This window comes from Coregonus lavaretus (assembly GCF_964263955.1).
Source record: "Coregonus lavaretus genome assembly, chromosome: 2".
NCBI classification, from domain to species: Eukaryota; Metazoa; Chordata; class Actinopteri; order Salmoniformes; family Salmonidae; genus Coregonus; species Coregonus lavaretus.
In genome coordinates this window covers 45,482,297-45,501,137 of record NC_139989.1, presented here as the reverse complement: position 1 = coordinate 45,501,137, position 18,841 = coordinate 45,482,297, and the positions used below count along the sequence as shown (strand labels likewise).

The following is an 18,841-nucleotide window of genomic DNA, read 5'->3' as shown; positions in this document are numbered from 1 at the left end:
ATATAAAATAATTCCACGGAATTCTAAACAAATCCTGTCTGCTAAATGAACTAGTGTAGCCCACAGCTATTTGGCATAGCCAGATCAGGACCTAACATAAGGACAACTCAGAGTATGCTATTCTGTTCTTCTGAAATAGACTACATTTTCTTCATATCATGCTTCTTTAGACCTGTCTAAAATAAATAATGGATTTATTGTGAAGGTGTAGGCTATATTACATGGATTTATTATACTTTTTTAAATGTAGATGTTCCAAAGGTCTGCATCAGTGGCTTGTACGCTATGTGTGGAAGCCAGGAGATGCTAAATGTGTTTGTTAATTAACGTCAATTACTGTGAGGCCGACAGTTATTTGCTTGACAATCACCTGCTGACGAAATGTTGTGACCGCCACAGCCCTAGTTCTGCGGCATTACAAAAAACATCAATGTGATTGGCCGTTCGTGGGTGTGCCATGACCAGATCCAGTGTCCTGCTTGTGGCTGTCTCTCTCGTCTTCTAGAGACTGACATTCACTGTGTTCAGATTACCTCTGGTTCTCATTGTACGGTAAGGAGCTGCATCTTGTCTACAAAAACAGTGACCAGCTGACTACTTATTTTTGTATGTGACCTGGAAATTAACATTTTCTATTGACACCATGGATGCTCCCACTTACAAAGGTTAGGAAAAAAAGGACAAAAAATATACACATTTACATTCCAAAAGTGGAAGATGAGGCCATACAAACCACTGGATAATCAAACAAATAGTAACTGAGTTTGAACATCATTAACAGTTGCTGCACAGTTTAAAAACAGGTGCAAACTTTGTCATGCTGGTGCAAAGATGTAGCTTCCCTTGGCTTTTATTGTTACCACACTACATTTTTCTGGTTTGATGCTACCACACTGGTCATACTGGGACAGCTATTAGCGTTCACATATCTGCTCCCTATTCAAATCCTATCCAGCTGAAATTTGGTAACACGTGGAACCAAATGAGGTGGAATTCTACAGCCCACAAGTAAGGTTACTAAGCCCCTCTGAGGAATATCGTGACATCATAGGATTAGACAATGAATGTATGAAACTCTTTAATACATATAAATACATATGGGTTAGACAGAGACTAATGTCTTAGTGTGGACTGAAACAGGGAACAATGGAGTTGGGTGTGAAGCTAATCTTCACAAATGCAGATTTCTGAAAGCAGTTATTCTTTGAGGGTGTGGTGATTGTGAGTAGGCTATAAAGTTATACAATAAATGGAGCTTGAATTATATAAATGTGCAAGAATATTGTTCACTGATTTACTGATATGTTTTCATATATTTGTTATACAGCATTTACTGTTACATCACCGGACCAATATCCTGTTATGTAATGTCAGGGTGTGTTGAATGAGCATACAGTAAATCAATAGCAGGAATAATTGTTATGATAAGAGGGACAGGGACTCAGAATCTACGGGTCCCCGTCGTGCCTGGATTCCTGGCTCCAAAATATCTCTGATAGGCCATCTGGTAACCATAGCGATGGGCAAAGAAGCGACAGGGAGAGTAGTCCTCACATGTCTCTGAGCGCCTCTCCGCTGGAGACTTCATCGTTCTGAAACACAGACACAAGTAAACTATAATCACAGTCAACCATTATGAAACACAGATAAACAAAGAACACAGAGACCTACAGTGTCTTCAGAAAGTATTCATATCCCTTGACTTTTTCCACATTTTGTTGTGTTACAGCCGGCATTCAAAATGGATTAAATTTATATTTTTTCTCACCCATCTACACACAATACCCCATAAAGACAAAGTGAAAACATATGTTTAGAAATTTTAGCAAATTTATTGAAAATACAATTCCAAAAATGTCATTTACATACAGTGGGGAGAACAAGTATTTGATACACTGCCGATTTTGCAGGTTATCCTACTTACAAAGCATGTAGAGGTCTGTAATTTTTATCATAGGTACACTTAAACTGTGAGAGACGGAATCTAAAACAAAAATCCAGAAAATCACATTGTATGATTTTTAAGTAATTAATTTGCATTTTATTGCATGACATAAGTATTTGATCACCTACCAACCAGTAAGAATTCCGGCTCTCACAGACCTGTTAGATTTTCTTTAAGAAGCCCTCCTGTTCTCACTCATTATCTCTATTAACTGCACCTGTTTGAACTCGTTACCTGTATAAAAGACACCTGTCCACACACTCAATCAGACAGACTCCAACCTCTCCACAATGGCCAAGACCAGAGAGCTGTGTAAGGACATCAGGGATAAAATTGTAGACCTGCACAAGGCTGGGATGGGCTACAGGACAATAGGCAAGCAGCTTGGTGAGAAGGCAACAACTGTTGGCGCAATTATTAGAAAATAAAAGAAGTTCAAGGTGACGGTCAATCACCCTCGGTCTGGGGCTCCATGCCAGATCTCACCTCGTGGGGCATCAATGATCATGAGGAAGGTGAGGGATCAGCCCAGAACTACACGGCAGGACCTGGTCAATGACCTGAAGAGAGCTGGGACCACAGTCTCAAAGAAAACCATTAATAACACACTACGCCATCATGGATTAAAATCCTGCAGCGCACGCAAGGTCCCCCTGCTCAAGCCAGCGCATGTCCAGGCCCATCTGAAGTTTGCCAATGACCATCTGGATGATCCAGAGGAGGAATGGGAGAAGGTCATGTGGTCTGATGAGAAAAAAAAAGAGCTTTTTGGTCTAAACTCCACTCGCCGTGTTTGGAGGAAGAAGAGGGATGAGTACAACCCCAAGAACAACATCCCAACCGTGAAGCATGGAGGTGGAAACATCATTATTTGGGGATGCTTTTCTGCAAAGGGGACAGGACGACTGCACCGTATTGAGGGGAGGATGGATGGGGCCATGTATCGCGAGATCTTGGCCAACAACCTCCTTCCCTCAGTAAGAGCATTGAAGATGGGTCGTGGCTGGGTCTTCCAGCATGACAACGACCCGAAACACACAGCCAGGGCAACTAAGGAGCCTGGCCTAGCCAGTCTCCAGACCTGAACCCAATAGAAAATCTTTGGAGGGAGCTGAAAGTCTGTATTGCCCAGCGACAGCCCCGATACCTGAAGGATCTGGAGAAGGTCTGTATGGAGGAGTGGGCCAAAATCCCTGCTGCAGTGTGTGGAAACCTGGTCAAGACCTACAGGAAACGTATGATCTCTGTAATTGCAAACAAAGGTTTCTGTACCAAATATTAAGTTCTGCTTTTCTGATGTATCAAATACTTACGTCATGCAATAAAATGCAAATTAATTACTTAAAAATCATACAATGTGATTTTCTGGATTTTTGTTTTATAATAATATGCCATTTAGCAGACGCTTTCATCCAAAGCGACTTACAGTCATGCGTGCATACATTTTTGTGTATGGGTGGTCCCGGGGATCGAACCCACTACCTTGGCGTTACAAGCGCCGTGCTCTACCAGTTGAGCTACAGAGGACCACAGGGGGAGGTTTTAGATTCCGTCTCTCACAGTTGAACTGTACCTATGATAAAAATTACAGACCTCTACATGCTTTGTAAGTAGGAAAACCTGCAAAATCGGCAGTGTATCAAATACTTGTTCTCCCCACTGTAAGTATTCACACCCTTGTGCCAATACATCTTAGAATCAGCTTTGGCAGTGATTACAGCTGTGAGTCTTTCTGGGTAAATCTCTAAGAGCTTTGCACACCTGGATTGTACAATATTAGCCAATTATTATTTTCAAAATTCTTCAAGCTCTGTCAAAATAGTTAATGATCATTTCTAGACAACCATTTTCAAGTCTTACCATAGATTTTCAAGCAGATTTACAGTACCAGTCAAAAGTTTGGACACACGTACTCATTCAAGGGTTTTTCTTTATTTTTACTATTTTCTACATTGTAGAATAATAGTGAAGACATCAAAACCATGAAATAACACATATGGAATCATGTAGTAACCAAAAAAGTGTTAAACAAATTAAAATATATGTAATATTTGAAATTCTTCAAAGTAGCCACCCTTTGCCTTGATGACAGCTTTGCACACTCTTGGCATTCTCTCAACCAGCTTCACCTGGAATGCTTTTCCAACAGTCTTGAAGGAGTTCCCACATATGCTTCTTAATGCGTTTGAGCCAATCAGTTGTGATGTGACAAGGTAGGGGTGGTATACAGAAGATAGCCCTATTTGGTAAAAGACCAAGACCATATTATGGCAAGAACAGCTCAAATAAGCAAATAGAAAACGACAGTCCATCATTACTTTAAGACATGGTCAGTCAATCCGGAAAATGTCAATAACTTTCTTCAAGTGCAGTCGCAAAAACCATCAAGCGCTATGATGAAACTTGCTCTCATGAGGACCGCCACAGGAAAGGAAGACCCAGAGTTACCTCTGCTGCAGAGGATAAGTTCATTAGAGTTACCAGCCTCAGAAATTGTAGCCCAAATAAATGCTTCACAGAGTTCAAGTAACAGACACATTTCAACATCAACTGCGTGAATCAGGCCTTCATGGTCGAATTGCTGCAAATAAACCACTACTAAAGGACACCAATAATAAGAAGAGACTTGCTTGGGCCAAGAAACATAAGCAATGGACATTAGACTGGTGGAAATCTGTCCTTTGGTCTGATGAGTCCAAATTTAAGATTTTTGGTTCCAACCGACGTGTGTTTGTTAGACGCAGAGTAGGTGAACAGATGATCTCTGCATGTGTGGTTCCCACCGTGAAGCATGGAGGAGGAGATGTGATGGTGTGGGGGTGCTTTGCTGGTGACACTGTCAGTGATTTATTTAGAATTTGACCAAGAAGGATAGTTATGGAATGCTGCATCAGATGACCTGGCCTCCACAATCACCCAACCTCAACTCAATTGAGATGGTTTGGGATGAGTTGGACCGCAGAGTGAAGGAAAAGCAGCCAACAAGTGCTCAGCATATGTGGGAACTCCTTCAAGACTATTGGAAAAGCATTCCAGGTGAAGCTGGTTGAGAGAATGCCAAGAGTGTGCAAAGCTGTCATCAAGGCAAAGGGTGGCTATTTGAAGAATCTCAAATATAAAATACATTTTGATTTGTTTAACACTTTTTTGGTTACTACATGATTCCATATGTGTTATTTCATAGTTTTGATGTCTTCACTATTATTCTACAATGTAGAAAATAGTAAAAATAAGGAAAAACCCTTGAATGATTACAGTAGGTGTGTCCAAACCTTTGACTGGTACTGTAAGTCAAAATTGTAACTCTGTCACTCAGGAACATTCACTGTCGTCTTGGTAAGCAACTCCAGTATAGATTTGGCCTTGTGTTTTAGGTTATTGTCCAGCTGAAAGGTGAATTAATCTCCCAGTGTCTGGTGGAAAGCAGACTGCACCAGGTTTTCCTCTAGGATTTTGCCTGTGCTTAGCTCTATTCTGTTAATTTTTTATCCTGAAAAACTCCCCAGTCCTTAATGATTACATGCATATCCAGAACATTATGCAGCCACCACTATGCTTGAAAATATAAAGAGTGGTACTCTTTAATGTGTTGTATTGGATTTATCCCAAACATAACACTATGTATTCAGGACAAAAGGTTAATTGCTTTGTTTTGCAGCATTACTTTAGTGCCTTGTTGCAAACAGGATGCATGTTTTTGAATATTTTTTATTCTGTACAGGCTTCCTTCTTTTCACTTTTTCGGTTAGTATTGTGTCATAACTACAATGTTGTTGATCCATCCTCAGTTACTCTTATCACAGCCATTAAACTCCATAACTGTTTTAAAGTTACCATTGGCCTAATGGTGAAATCCCTGAGCAGTTTCCTTCATTTCCGGCAACTGAGTTAGGAAGGAAGCCTGTATCTTTGTAGTGACTGGTGTATTGATACACCATCCAAAGTATAATTAATAACTTCACCATGCTCAAAGGGATATTCAATGTCTGCTTTATTCATTTTTTTTAAACCAATCTACCAATAGGTGCCCTTCTTTGTGAGGCATTGGAAAACTTCCCTGATCTTTGTGGTTGAATCTGTGTTTGAAATTCACTGCTTGACTGAGGGACCTTACAGATAATTATATGTGTGAGGTAAAGAGATGAGTTAGTCATTCAAAAATCATGTTAAACACTATTATTGAACACAGAGTGAGTCCATGCAACTTATTATGTGACTTTTTTAGCACATTTTACTCCTGAACTTATTTAGGCTTGCCATAACAAAGGGGTTGAATAGTTATTGACTCAAGACATTTCAGCTTTGACATTATGGGGTATTGTGTGTAGGCCAGTGCTCGTGTGTGTGGTACCTCCTGTAAGTGCTGTAGGTGCTTCCCCGCTGTGGACTCTCTGGGTTGATGAATGAGTTGGCTCGGAATGGACTGACAAACACATCTGGAATGTAATAGAATTAAATAAAACAATTTTACTAGATTAAAGTACCCCATCTCAACAGGGGTGGGCATACTGATTTCAGTGACAAAATCATATTGAATTCACTGAATGGCCTAGATAGTCTGGGATTATAAATCAGATGAAATAAACATAAAAAATGTGCAAATATTGTGTTTTTATAATACATGAAATGTGTGGGGATGTTTTACTGCAATAAGAATCTGAAGGTCAATCACCTTCAAATGATTCTGTGCTTTCTTGAGAATCTGTGGAAAAGAGGGGGAATGTTATTAGTGACTGATCACTGTAGATCATCAGTTTATGAATTATGAATTGACATAGTGTTGATTTGTAAAAATGTACCGAAGCAGACGCAGAGAGAGATGGTGACACACAGGGCCACACACTGGAGGAGAGTCCTCATCCTCACTCTGGCTGTCTGTCGGTCTCTTGGTCTGCTGGAGAGAAGACCGATGTTAAAATGTGTCATAATACCACCACCACAACAGAAAGATGGCATGGAGAGAGCACATGACGTTACCGTACATTACGGACTGTGACTGAGCTATAAAATGAGTGAACTGGTGGTAAAGACTCTAAATGGGTCTGTATGTAGGTTCATGTACATGTTAACGCAGCCATAAATCCATTGACTACACACTATTTCTCAATGTCAACAAAAAATAATAATATCTAGGCCTATACATTTATTTATTTCTAGAGTAGAGGGCAAACAAATTCACAAAACCAATGTTATTTTTGTATGACTGGAGTTTAGGGTCCCTCGTGATGTACAGACAGGAATGTACAGACAGAGTTTCTATGGGCATACAGTGCTGTGAAAAGGTATTTGCCCCCTTTCTAATTGTCTCTACTTTAGCATATTTGTGATACTGAATGTTATCAGATCTTCAACCAAAACCTAATATTAGATAAAGGGAACCTGAGTGAACAAATAACACAACAATTACATACTTATATAATTTATTTAATAATTAAAGCTATGCAACACCCTTTGCCCCTGTGTGATAAAGTAATTGCTCCCTTACACTCAATAACTGATTGTGCCACCTTTAGCTGCAATGACTCCAACCAAACACTTCCTGTAGTTGTTGATCAGTCTCTCATGTCGCCGTTGAGGAATTTTGTCCCACTCTTCCATGCAGAACTGCTTTAACTCAGCGACATTTTTGGGTTTTCAAGCATGAACTGCTCGTTTCAAGTCCTGCCACAGCATCTCAATTGGGATTAGGTCTGGACTTTGACTAGGCCATTCCAAAACTAAAAATGTGTTACTGGTATGAGGTTCTTACTGTGGAATGCAGGGTTTGGTTTTCACCAGGCTTAATGGGACCCATGTCATCCAAAAAGTTATATAATCTGTCCATAGAACATTCTTCCAAGAGTCTTGATGATCATCCAGGTGCTTGCATGTGTTTTTTGGCAAACCTGGGTCAATGTTTTGGATGAGATGGGTCCCATTATGTCTGGCGAAAACCAAACACTGCATTCCACAGTAAGAACCTCATACCAACGGTCAAGCATGGTGGTGGTAGTGTGATGATTTGGGGATGCTTTGCTGCCTCAGGACCTGGACGACTTGCCTTAATAGAAGGAAACATGAATTCTCCTCTGTATCAGAGAATTCTATAGGAGAATGTCAGGCCATCCTTGTGTGAGCTGAAGTTGAAGCGCAGCTGGGTCATACAGCAAGACAATGATCCAAAACACACAATCAAGTCTACATTAAAATTGTTAAAAGGCAACTCATTTGAAGTTTTTGAATGGCCTAGTCAAAGTCCAGATTTAATCCCAATTGAGATGTTGTGGCAGGAATTGAAACGAGCAGTTAATGCTTGAAAACCCACAAATGTCGCTGAGTTAACCCTCTAGAGTCTATGCCCTGTCTAAGCCGGGGGGGAGGGGGGAGTTCTAAGCTAACATATGGAATTGTTTTAAGATGGTCATACCAAGGATTATTTAGCTATTTGATTTTGAATTAAGACCCCTTAAGGTTTCAACAAAAATATATACAATTATTGGATGAAACATTGAATGTGGCATTACTGCTATTAGCCAAAGGAAACACATTGAATAACATTCACTACATGGAACAACAGATAGTCCCCCCCCCAAAATCTAAAGGAACTTTGTTTGAAGTGTCTGTCTTATATCTGAGAGATATAAATAATATTTGTATTTATCCCCTTATTTTAGGCACTAAACTTTCTCCATATATACTTCCATAATTTTTTTTACTGGGACCTTCAGACGAGTCACCATCTTGTTCGTGAAAGTCTCAGCTTTCCACAGATGGGTCCTATTAGTGTGTAGCCCAAACCGTTTGGACACTACAGACGTTTCCGTGAGATGTCTCATGGCCTGACAAAACACCGCTCTAGCTCTGACACGATTCACCTCAGATGCAGAAGGGCGATATCGGTGGATGTGGTGGATTGAGACGCTGCCCATGCAAAAAAACAGATATCTCTAGCATTAAGCAGTTATGTATGCAAGAGTGGGCCAAAATTCCTCCACAGCGATGTGAGAGACTGATCAACAACTACAGGAAGCATTTGGTTGCAGTCATTGCAGCTAAAGGTGGCATAACAAGTTATTGAGTGTAAGGGGGCAATTACTTTTTCACACAGGGGAATTGAGTGTTGCATAACTTTGTTAATTAAATAAATATTTGTTGTTGTTGTTATTAGTAAACTCAGGTTCCCTTTATCTAATATTAGGTTTTGGTTGAAGATCTGATAACATTCAGTATCAAAAATATGCAAAAAGAGAAAATCAGAAAGAGGGCAAATACTTTTTCACGGCACTGTATATGGGTATACTGTAGTAACTAGTCAGTTCCATTGCTGAATGATAATGAACATGTCAAGTTAGACACAGAAAGAGACGGATAGAGAAGAGAAACATACTGAGGGAGAAAAACAGTCATAGTGCTGGCAGCAAAGCAGCAGTGACACACACACACACACAGTGATCTTGCCAGGTCTTTGACACCTTTACAAATAGCCCTCCCAGATGTCCACAAGACCCCAACCTTCCGAACAAAACCCTCCACATTCACCCACATCCATCCATGTGCCCCATGGCATACCCTCTCTGTTGCCTCCTGTGTTTGTAGGGTTTGGATGACAACCTGGTGCAATGCCCCTCCTTTACACACCCAACAGCCCACGTCAACCCCCAGGCATGTGGCACAGCAGGCCCACAGGGAGGGAGGGAGTTCACAGAACTTGCAGGCAAAAGGGGTTACGAGAATATCAAGGAGTGGGTGTGTATATCTGTGTTAATGAGGTGCTGACAGCATCGTCTGCAGCCTTTTACACGCGTCTGCAGCCTGGCGGGCACACAGCAGGCCCTGAGACCCCCCCCCCCCCCTACCCCCCCCCCCCCCCCCCCCCCCCTCCCCCAGGCTAGAATGTGCTCACCTTACTGGGAAAAAAAACTTTACCATACAGGATGCTACTAACCCACAGAACTGCACCACCAGGCTAATTACCCTTATTCACTCAGCGCTCAGTAGAACATCAAACAAACTGAAGGGTCTACCCATGCATCTCACTGTATCACTATTTTAATGGATCAAAATGTGTATGTTTTGTTATTTACAGTTACACTTAATTCTAGGCTGCAAAAAGTGACAGCCAGTATTTACACCTAAACATTAACCTCCTTTATGGGATTTCTGTTGGAGTTATGTCAAAGGTACCAATAGGAAATGTATATCTTGTTTTTAGTATATTGCGGATAGTATATTGTTATGTAGCTATAAACCTATGAGATAGTTGTACTTACCCTAAGAAGATAGTTATGGTGTTAAATCTCTTGGTAAAGTCTCTTTCACAATCTCCCTCTCTCTCTCTCTCTCTCTTTCTCTCTGGGGATATTTCTTCATTCTGTATAGCAAGGCTTTTATACTTTTATACCTCTTCTCCCCCCACCCATACGTTTCCCCCTACTCCCTCTTTCTCAGCCCTCTCACTCTCTCTTTCTCCTCCCTTCTTTTTACTATCAGCCCTTTCCACCTCCTCAATCAGACCAAACTATTAACTCACTCTCTCCCGCTTTCTTCTATAAACATACTCACACGATCGCTGAAAAACAGATTATGGAAAGGTAGAGTGGAATGAAGCAAAACAGACAGGGTGTAAACAGAGAACGAGAGAGGGATGGAGGAGAGGAACAGAGAGGAAGGCCAGTAGCGGGGTTACCTGCTCCATCACAGCTACCTGACAATATTCACTGCTGTTTGCCAACATGACAGCATGGCATGAAAAGAGCATGTAACATACAAACTCCACACGGACTGACTACACTATTTATCATCAACACTTTACGAAAATGTAATGTAGAACTTTTACTGTAGTGCCAGTCCTTGTCCTTTCATGTTTTTGACTGCCAAAACAGTGTTCTTAACTGCACATGTAGTGATGCATTTATTATACTAATCATTTATCTAGGGCTATTTGAGTACAGTTCTCCAATTGGCTTAGTATAGTTCTACAGTTGGTTGTATGTAATAACCTCTTTAGATTTCAGCTCAGATGAGAATACAAATCCCTTATGCAATCTCACTTAAGATTTCCTTATGTAACTTCACTTAAGTTGGAATGTTCTAGGAATAACTCAGTGAAACCAGACCTGCCCAAAGGCAAACAAACAGAAAATGAAGAGCCAGACGGATACAGTGCCTTCAGAAAGTATTCACACCCCTTGACTTTTCCCACATTTGATTGTGTTACAGCCTGAATGAAACATTTATAAAATGTACACTACCATTCAAAAGTTTGGGGTCACTTAGAAATGTCCTTGTTTTCGAAAGAAAAGCAATTTTTTTGTTGTAAATGGCTATTGTAGCTGGAATCGGCTGATTTTTAATAGAATATCTACATAGGCGTACAGAGGCCCATTATCAGCAACCATCAGTCCTGTGTGCCAATGGCACGTTGTGTTTGCTAATCCAAGTTTATCATTTTAAAAGGCTAATTGATCATTAGAAAACCATTTTGCAATTATGTTAGCACAGCTGAAAACTGTTGTGCTGATTAAAGAAGCAATAAAACTGGCCTTCTTGAGACTAGTTGAGTATCTGGAGCATCAGCAATTGTGGGTTAGATTACAGGTTCAAAATGGCCAGAAACAAATAACTTTCTTCTGAAACTCTTTAGTCTATTCTTGTTCTGAGAAATGAAGGCTATTCCATGCGAGAAATTGCCAAGAAACTGAAGATCTCGTACAACGCTGTGTACTACTCCCTTCACAGAACAGTGCAAACTGGCTCGAACCAGAATAGTGGGGTCTGAGTTCCATTGGAGTGTTCGCACTGCACAAAAAATTTGGCGAACCGCACAGAGTTCACAAAAATTGGCTGAAAGGGACCAAGTGTGAAAATACCCTTAATAGAGATTTACTCAGAAAGACTTACAGGTGTAATCGCTGCCATAGGTGCTTCTACAAATCTCCCGAGTGGCGCAGTGGTCTAAGGCACTGCATCGCAGTGCTAGCTGTGCCACTAGAGATCCTGGTCCGAATCCAGGCTCTGTCGTAGCCGGCCGTGACCGGGAGACCCATGGGGCGGCGCACAATTGGCCCAGCGTCATCCAGGGTAGGGGAGGGAATGGCCGGCAGGGATGTAGCTCAGTTGGTAGAGCATGGCGTTTGCAACGCCAGGGTTGTGGTTCGATTCCCACGGGGGGCCAGTATGAAAAATTAAATAATGTATGCACTCACTAACTGTAAGTCGCTCTGGATAAGAGCGTCTGCTAAATGACTAAAAATGTGAATGTAATAGAGATGGTGGGTTGAATACACTTTTGGGTTTTTGTTTGTAAAATGTTTTTGGGATCCTTCTGCCAGTATCTACATTTGAAACCCCACCTCTTTAAGGAATACCTGGGATAGGATAAAGTAATCCTTCTATCCCCCCCCCCCCAAAAATTGTAAAGTGGTTATCCCACTGGCTATAGGGTGAATGCACCAATTTGTGAGTCGCTCTGGATAAGAGCGTCTGCTAAATGACGTAAATGTGCCCTTGAGCAAGGCACTTAACCCTAATTGCTCCTGTAAGTCGCTCTGGATAAGAGCGTCTGCTAAATGACTAAAATGTAATGTAAATGTACAAAGTTTGAACATACCTACTTATTCCAGTTTTTTTTCTTCTTCTTTATTTTTACTATTTTCTACATTGTAGAATAATAGTGAAGACATCAAAAATAAGAAATAACACATATGGAATCATGTAGTAACCAAGAAAGTGTTAAACAAATCAAAATATATTTTATATTTTATATTTGGTAAAAGACCAAGTCCATATTATGGCAAGAACAGCTCAAATAAGCGAAGAGAAATGACAGTCCATCATTGCTTTAAGACATGATGGTCAGTCAATCCGGAAAATGTCAAGAACTTTGAAAGTTTCTTCAAGTGCAGTCGCAAAAACCATCAAGCGCTATGATGAAACTGGCTCACATGAGGACCGCCACAGGAAAGGAAGACCCAGAGTTACCTCTGCTGCAGAAGATAAGTTCATTAGAGTTACCAGCCTCAGAAATTGCAGCCCAAATAAATGCTTCACAGAGTTCAAGTAACAGACACATCTCAACATCAACTGTTCAGAGGGGACTGCGAGAATCAGGCCTTCATGGTAAAATTGCTGCAAAGAACCCACTACTAAAGGACACCAATAATAAAAAGAGACTTGCTAGGGCCAAGAAACACGAGCAATGGACATTAGACCGGTGGAAATCTGTCCTTTGGTCTGATGAGTCCAAATTTGATATTTTTGGTTCCAACCAACGTGTCTTTGTGATACGCAGTGTAGGTGAACGGATGATCTCCGCATGTGTGGTTCCCACCGTGAAGCATGGAGGAGGAGGTGTGATGATGTGGGGGTGCTTTGCTGGTGACACTTTCTGTGATTTATTTAGAATTCAAGGCACACTTAACCAGCATGGCTACCACAGCATTCTGCAGTGATACCCCATCCCATCTGGTTTGCGTTTAGTGGGACTATAATTTGTTTTTCGACAGGACAATGACCCAACACACCTCCAGGCTGTGTAAGGGCTATTTGACCAAGAAGGAGAGTGATGGAGTGCTGCATCAGATGACCTGGCCTCCACAATCACCCGACCTCAACCCAATTGAGACGGTTTGGGATGAGTTGGACCGCAGAGTGAAGGAAAAGCAGCCAACAAGTGCTCAGCATATGTGAGAACTCCTTCAAGACTGTTGGAAAAACATTCCAGGAGAAGCTGGATGAGAGAATGCAGAGAGTGTGCAAAGCTGTCATCAAGGCAAAGGGTGACTACTTTGAAGAATCTAAAATATAAAATATATTTTGATTTGTTTAACACTTTATTGGTTACTACATGATTCCATATGTGTTATTTCATAGTTTTAATGTCTTCACTACTATTCTACAATGTAGAAAATAGTAAAAATAAAGAAAAACCGTTGAATGAGTAGGTGTCCAAACCTTTGACTGGTACTGTATGTAAATGAGATATTTCTGTATTTTAATTTCAATAAATTTGCAGAAGTTTCTTAAAACATGTTTTCACTTTGTCATTATGGGGTATTGTGTGTAGATGGGTGAGATAAAAAAATCTATTTAATCCATTTTGAATTCAGGCTGTAACACAACAAAATGTGGAATAAGTCAAGGGGTATGAATACCAGTGGTGTAAAGTACTTAAGTAAAATACTTTAAATTACTTGGGTCGTTTTTTGGGGTATCTGTACTTTACTTGACTATTTCATTTTTGACAACTTTTACTTTTACTCCACTACATTCCTAAAGAAAATAATGTACTTAACTTTCTATTCCATACATTTTCCCTGACACCCAAAAGTACTCGTTACATTTTGAATGATTAGCAGGACAGGAAAATTGTCTACGCACTTAAAGAGAAAATCCTTGGTCATCCCTACTGCATCTGATCTGCTGGACTCACTAAACACAAATGCTTTGTTTGTAAATGATGTCTCAGTGTTGGAGTGTGCCCCTGGCTATCCGTAAATTTAAATAACAAGAAAATCGTGCTGTCTAGTTTGCTTAATATAAGGAATTTGAAATTATTTATACTTTTACTTTTGATACTTAAGTATATTTTAGCAATTACATTTTATTTTGATACTTTAGTATACAGTGGGGAAAAAAAGTATTTAGTCAGCAACCAATTGTGCAAGTTCTCCCACTTAAAAAGATGAGAGAGGCCTGTAATTTTCATCATAGGTACACGTCAACTATCACAGACAAAATTATAAAACAAAATCCAGAAAATTACATTGTAGGATTTTTAATGAATTTATTTGCAAATTATGGTGGAAAATAAGTATTTGGTCAATATCAAAAGTTTCTCAATACTTTGTTATATACCCTTTGTTGGCAATGACACAGGTCAAACGTTTTCTGTAAATCTTCACAAGGTTTTCACACACTGTTGCTGGTATTTTGGCCCATTCCTCCATGCAGATCTCCTCTAGAGCAGTGATGTTTTGGGGCTGTCGCTGGGCAACACGGACTTTCAACTCCCTCCAAAGATTTTCTATGGGGTTGAGATCTGGAGACTGGCTAGGCCACTCCAGGACCTTGAAATGCTTCATACGAAGCCACTCCTTCGTTGCCCGGGCGGTGTGTTTGGGATCATTGTCATGCTGAAAGACACAGCCACGTTTCATCTTCAATGCCCTTGCTGATGGAAGGAGGTTTTCACTCAAAATCTCACGATACATGGCCCCATTCATTCTTTCCTTTACACGGATCAGTCGTCCTGGTCCCTTTGCAGAAAAACAGCCCCAAAGCATGATGTTTCCACCCCCATGCTTCACAGTAGCTATGGTGTTCTTTGGATGCAACTCAGCATTCTTTGTCCTCCAAACACGACGAGTTGAGTTTTTACCAAAAAGTTATATTTTGGTTTCATCTGACCATATGACATTCTCCCAATCCTCTTCTGGATCATCCAAATGCACTCTAGCAAACTTCAGACGGGCCTGGACATGTACTGGCTTAAGCAGGATTTGAGTCCCTGGCGGCGTAGTGTGTTACTGATGGTAGGCTTTGTTACTTTGGTCCCAGCTCTCTGCAGGTCATTCACTAGGTCCCCCCGTGTGGTTCTGGGATTTTTGCTCACCGTTCTTGTGATCATTTTGACCCCACGGGGTGAGATCTTGCGTGGAGCCCCAGATCGAGGGAGATTATCAGTGGTCTTGTATGTCTTCCATTTCCTAATAATTGCTCTCACAGTTGATTTCTTCAAACCAAGCTGCTTACCTATTGCAGATTCAGTCTTCCCAGCCTGGTGCAGGTCTACAATTTTGTTTCTGGTGTCCTTTGACAGCTCTTTGGTCTTGGCCATAGTGGAGTTTGGAGTGTGACTGTTTGAGGTTGTGGACAGGTGTCTTTTATACTGATAACACGTTCAAACAGGTGCCATTAATACAGGTAACGAGTGGAGGACAGAGGAGCCTCTTAAAGAAGAAGTTACAGGTCTGTGAGAGCCAGAAATCTTGCTTGTTTGTAGGTGACCAAATAGTTATTTTCCACCATAATTTGCAAATAAATTCATTAAAAATCCTACAATGTGATTTTCTGGATTTTTTTTTCTCAGTTTGTCTGTCATAGTTGACGTGTACCTATTATGAAAATTACAGGCGTCTCTCATCTTTTTAAGTGGGAGAACTTGCACAATTGGTGGCTGACTAAATACTTTTTTTCCCCACTGTATTTAAAACAAAATACTTATTGTACTGGGTGACTTTCACTTTTACTTTAGGCATTTTCTATTAAGGTATCTTTACTTTTACTCAAGTATGACAATTGGGTACTTTTTCCACCACTGATGAATACTTTCAGAAGGCACTTTCAAAATAAAGGCAGGGGCGTAGGCACGGGTTGTCGAACACTCAGACGTTTGGCGCTCTGGTTCAGATGGGGTTAGTGATGTGGTCATATTAAGGTTACAACACTGGGCATGAGCGGTCATGCTGAAGTTGAATATCTTATGGCAATATTAAAGATCCTATTTCCTTCTGAAAACATCAACAGGAAGGAGAGAGGCTGAAGGAAAAGGGAGAGGGATCATAAGAGAGAGAGAGGAAGGCAACAAGACATGAACATGAGAGGGAGCATACAGTGGCTTGCGAAAGTATGCTCCCCCCTTGGCATTTTTCCAATTTTGTTGCCTTACAACCTGGAATTAAAATTGATTTTTGGGGGGTTTGTATCATTTGATTTACACAACATGCCTACCACTTTGAAGATGCAAAATATATATTTTTGTGAAACAAACAAGAAATAACACAGAAAAACAGAAAACTTGAGCGTGCATAACTATTCACCCCCCCAAAGTCAATACTTTGTAGAGCCACCTTTTGCAGCAATTACAGCTGCATTATGAAAAATGTACGCACTCACTAACTGTAAGTCGCTCTGGATAAGAGCATCTGCTAAATGACTAAAATGTAAATGTAAAAATGTAAGTCTCTTGGGGCATGTCTCCATAAGATTGGCACATCTAGCCACTGGGATATTTGCCCATTCTTCAAGGCAAAACTGCTCCAGCTCCTTCAAGTAAGATGGGTTCCAATGGTGTACAGCAATCTTTAAGTCATACCACAGATTCTCAATTGTATTGAGGCCTGGCCTTTGACTAGGCCATTCCAAGACATTTAAATGTTTCCCCTTAAACCACTTGAGTGTTGCTTTAGCAGTATGCTTAGGGTCATTGCCCTGCTGGAAGGTGAACCTCCAGCCCAGTCTCAAATCTCTGGAAGACTGACACAGGTTTCCCTCAAGAATTTCCCTGTATTTAGCGCCATCCATCATTCCTTCAATTCTGACCTGTTTCCCAGTCCCTGCCGATGAAAAACATCCCCGCTTGCTTGGTGGTGCCCCTTGCTTAGTGGTGTTGCAGACTCTGGGTCCTTTCAGAACAGGTGTATATATACTGAGATCATGTGACAGATCATGTGACACTTAGATTGCACACAGGTGGACTTTATTTAACTAATTATGTGACTTCTGAAGGTAATTGGTTGCACCAGATCTTATTTAGGGGCTTCATATTTCTTTGAATTTTTTGAAACAAGTAATTTTTTTTATTTCACTTCACCAATTTGGACTATTTTGTGTATGTCCATTACATGAAATCCAAATAAAAATCCATTTAAATTACAGGTTGTAATGCAACAAAATAGGAAAAACACCAAGGGGGATGAATACTTTTGCAAGGCACTGTATGTGTGTATTTATGTTATTTTTGTCTTGTTTTCACTGTTGTTTATATTGACGTAAGAGCTTTGGAACACGGCCATCTCATTACAGTGCCAAGATAGTCTTGTTTGATTTGGATGTTTTTTTCAAAAGATCTAGGGGAGAGACAGAAAGACAGAGGCAGAAAGAGAGAGTAGGCGGGAAACAGAGAGAAACGGAGAGCATGAGAGCATGGAAATATTGACAGCGGTGTCCATGCTTTTTCACAATTTCTCTCTCTTTTTTCCCTTTGTCTTTCTTTATCTTTACTCTAAACTACCTGTATATTTCCCCCTCTCTCTCCTCTTCTCTTTCCTCTACTCTCACTCCCTCTCTCCCTCTCTGACTCTCTCTTACACAATTGCTGACCTGTTTTCACCTATCACCCTCTGTCTTTTTCCAATCTAAATATTTAACTCAAGATAAATGTTCTGGATGTCATTCCTAAAAAAAGACACAAAACAAATAGTGCCAAAACAAACTGTCCCAGATGCACGCTGCACTGATAAATTACTGTATAAATGAAAAACAGGATGAGAGACAGTCACCCGAGCCGACGGGTCCAGTTGTGACTAACACAGTGCACCTGTGTGTCTGTCTCTAAAGCCAGCGTCTGGACCAAGACCCAGTGACAGTCATAGGGAGAGAGGGAAGGGGAGAGAAATAGTTTTCTTGACAATGCCACACACGCAATGTGAAATGAGATTACCGTAATCCAAAACATCAGCTCCCAAAACATTCACACTCAAGACAGTCTTCTCTGTCTATTTGAAGCTGTCTAACAGGTATAGGTGTACTTTGGGGCTCTATTAGCTGGTCTGCTGGCTAGTGGGAGAACAGAACCCACAAAAACACTGGGTTAACATTCACTCCAAACCCAAACCCATGACCAAGCTTCTATAGTAAAGCCTATCTGGGCCAACACTTGTGTTTTTCCAGCTATTTTTCCAACATATTTTTGTGATAGTTGTTGCTATGATTCACTGTCTTAAGTTATTAGAGGACAGTGGACACATTTAGCTGCAGACACATTTACAAAATGACTCAATAAAATGAGGAAATACAAACAGTAAACAACAGTGTGATGTAATGCCGTAGCTCCACCAATATGTTGGCCAGTGGGTGATTTTACGAGACTGGACGTAGACAGACATTACTCAAGACCGTCTCCCTATGAGCCAACAA

At 40.7% G+C, this 18,841-nt stretch overlaps 1 protein-coding gene across 3 annotated transcripts; it reads right to left on the bottom strand.

Moving 5' to 3' along the window:
* Positions 1-1,066: 1,066 nt before the first annotated feature.
* LOC311137722 (matrix Gla protein-like) lies at positions 1,067-17,420 on the bottom strand. Of its 3 annotated transcripts, none has more exons than XM_084172281.1 (5): positions 10,195-10,278; positions 6,745-6,836; positions 6,618-6,647; positions 6,297-6,381; positions 1,067-1,592 (listed from the first exon to the last, which is right to left on the bottom strand). In XM_084172281.1, the coding sequence occupies exons 2-5, from the start codon at positions 6,803-6,805 to the stop codon at positions 1,442-1,444; spliced, it is 327 nt and encodes a 108-aa protein (XP_084028407.1). In that variant the 5' UTR covers positions 6,806-6,836; positions 10,195-10,278; the 3' UTR covers positions 1,067-1,441. The 3 variants fall into 3 exon arrangements, with proteins under 3 accessions (XP_084028407.1, XP_084028406.1, XP_084028408.1); XM_084172280.1 differs by lacking the exon at positions 10,195-10,278 and adding an exon at positions 17,246-17,420 and having other exon boundaries at positions 1,108-1,592; positions 6,745-6,839; XM_084172282.1 differs by lacking the exon at positions 10,195-10,278 and adding an exon at positions 17,246-17,420 and having other exon boundaries at positions 1,108-1,592.
* Between the last annotated feature and the right edge of the window lie 1,421 nt (positions 17,421-18,841).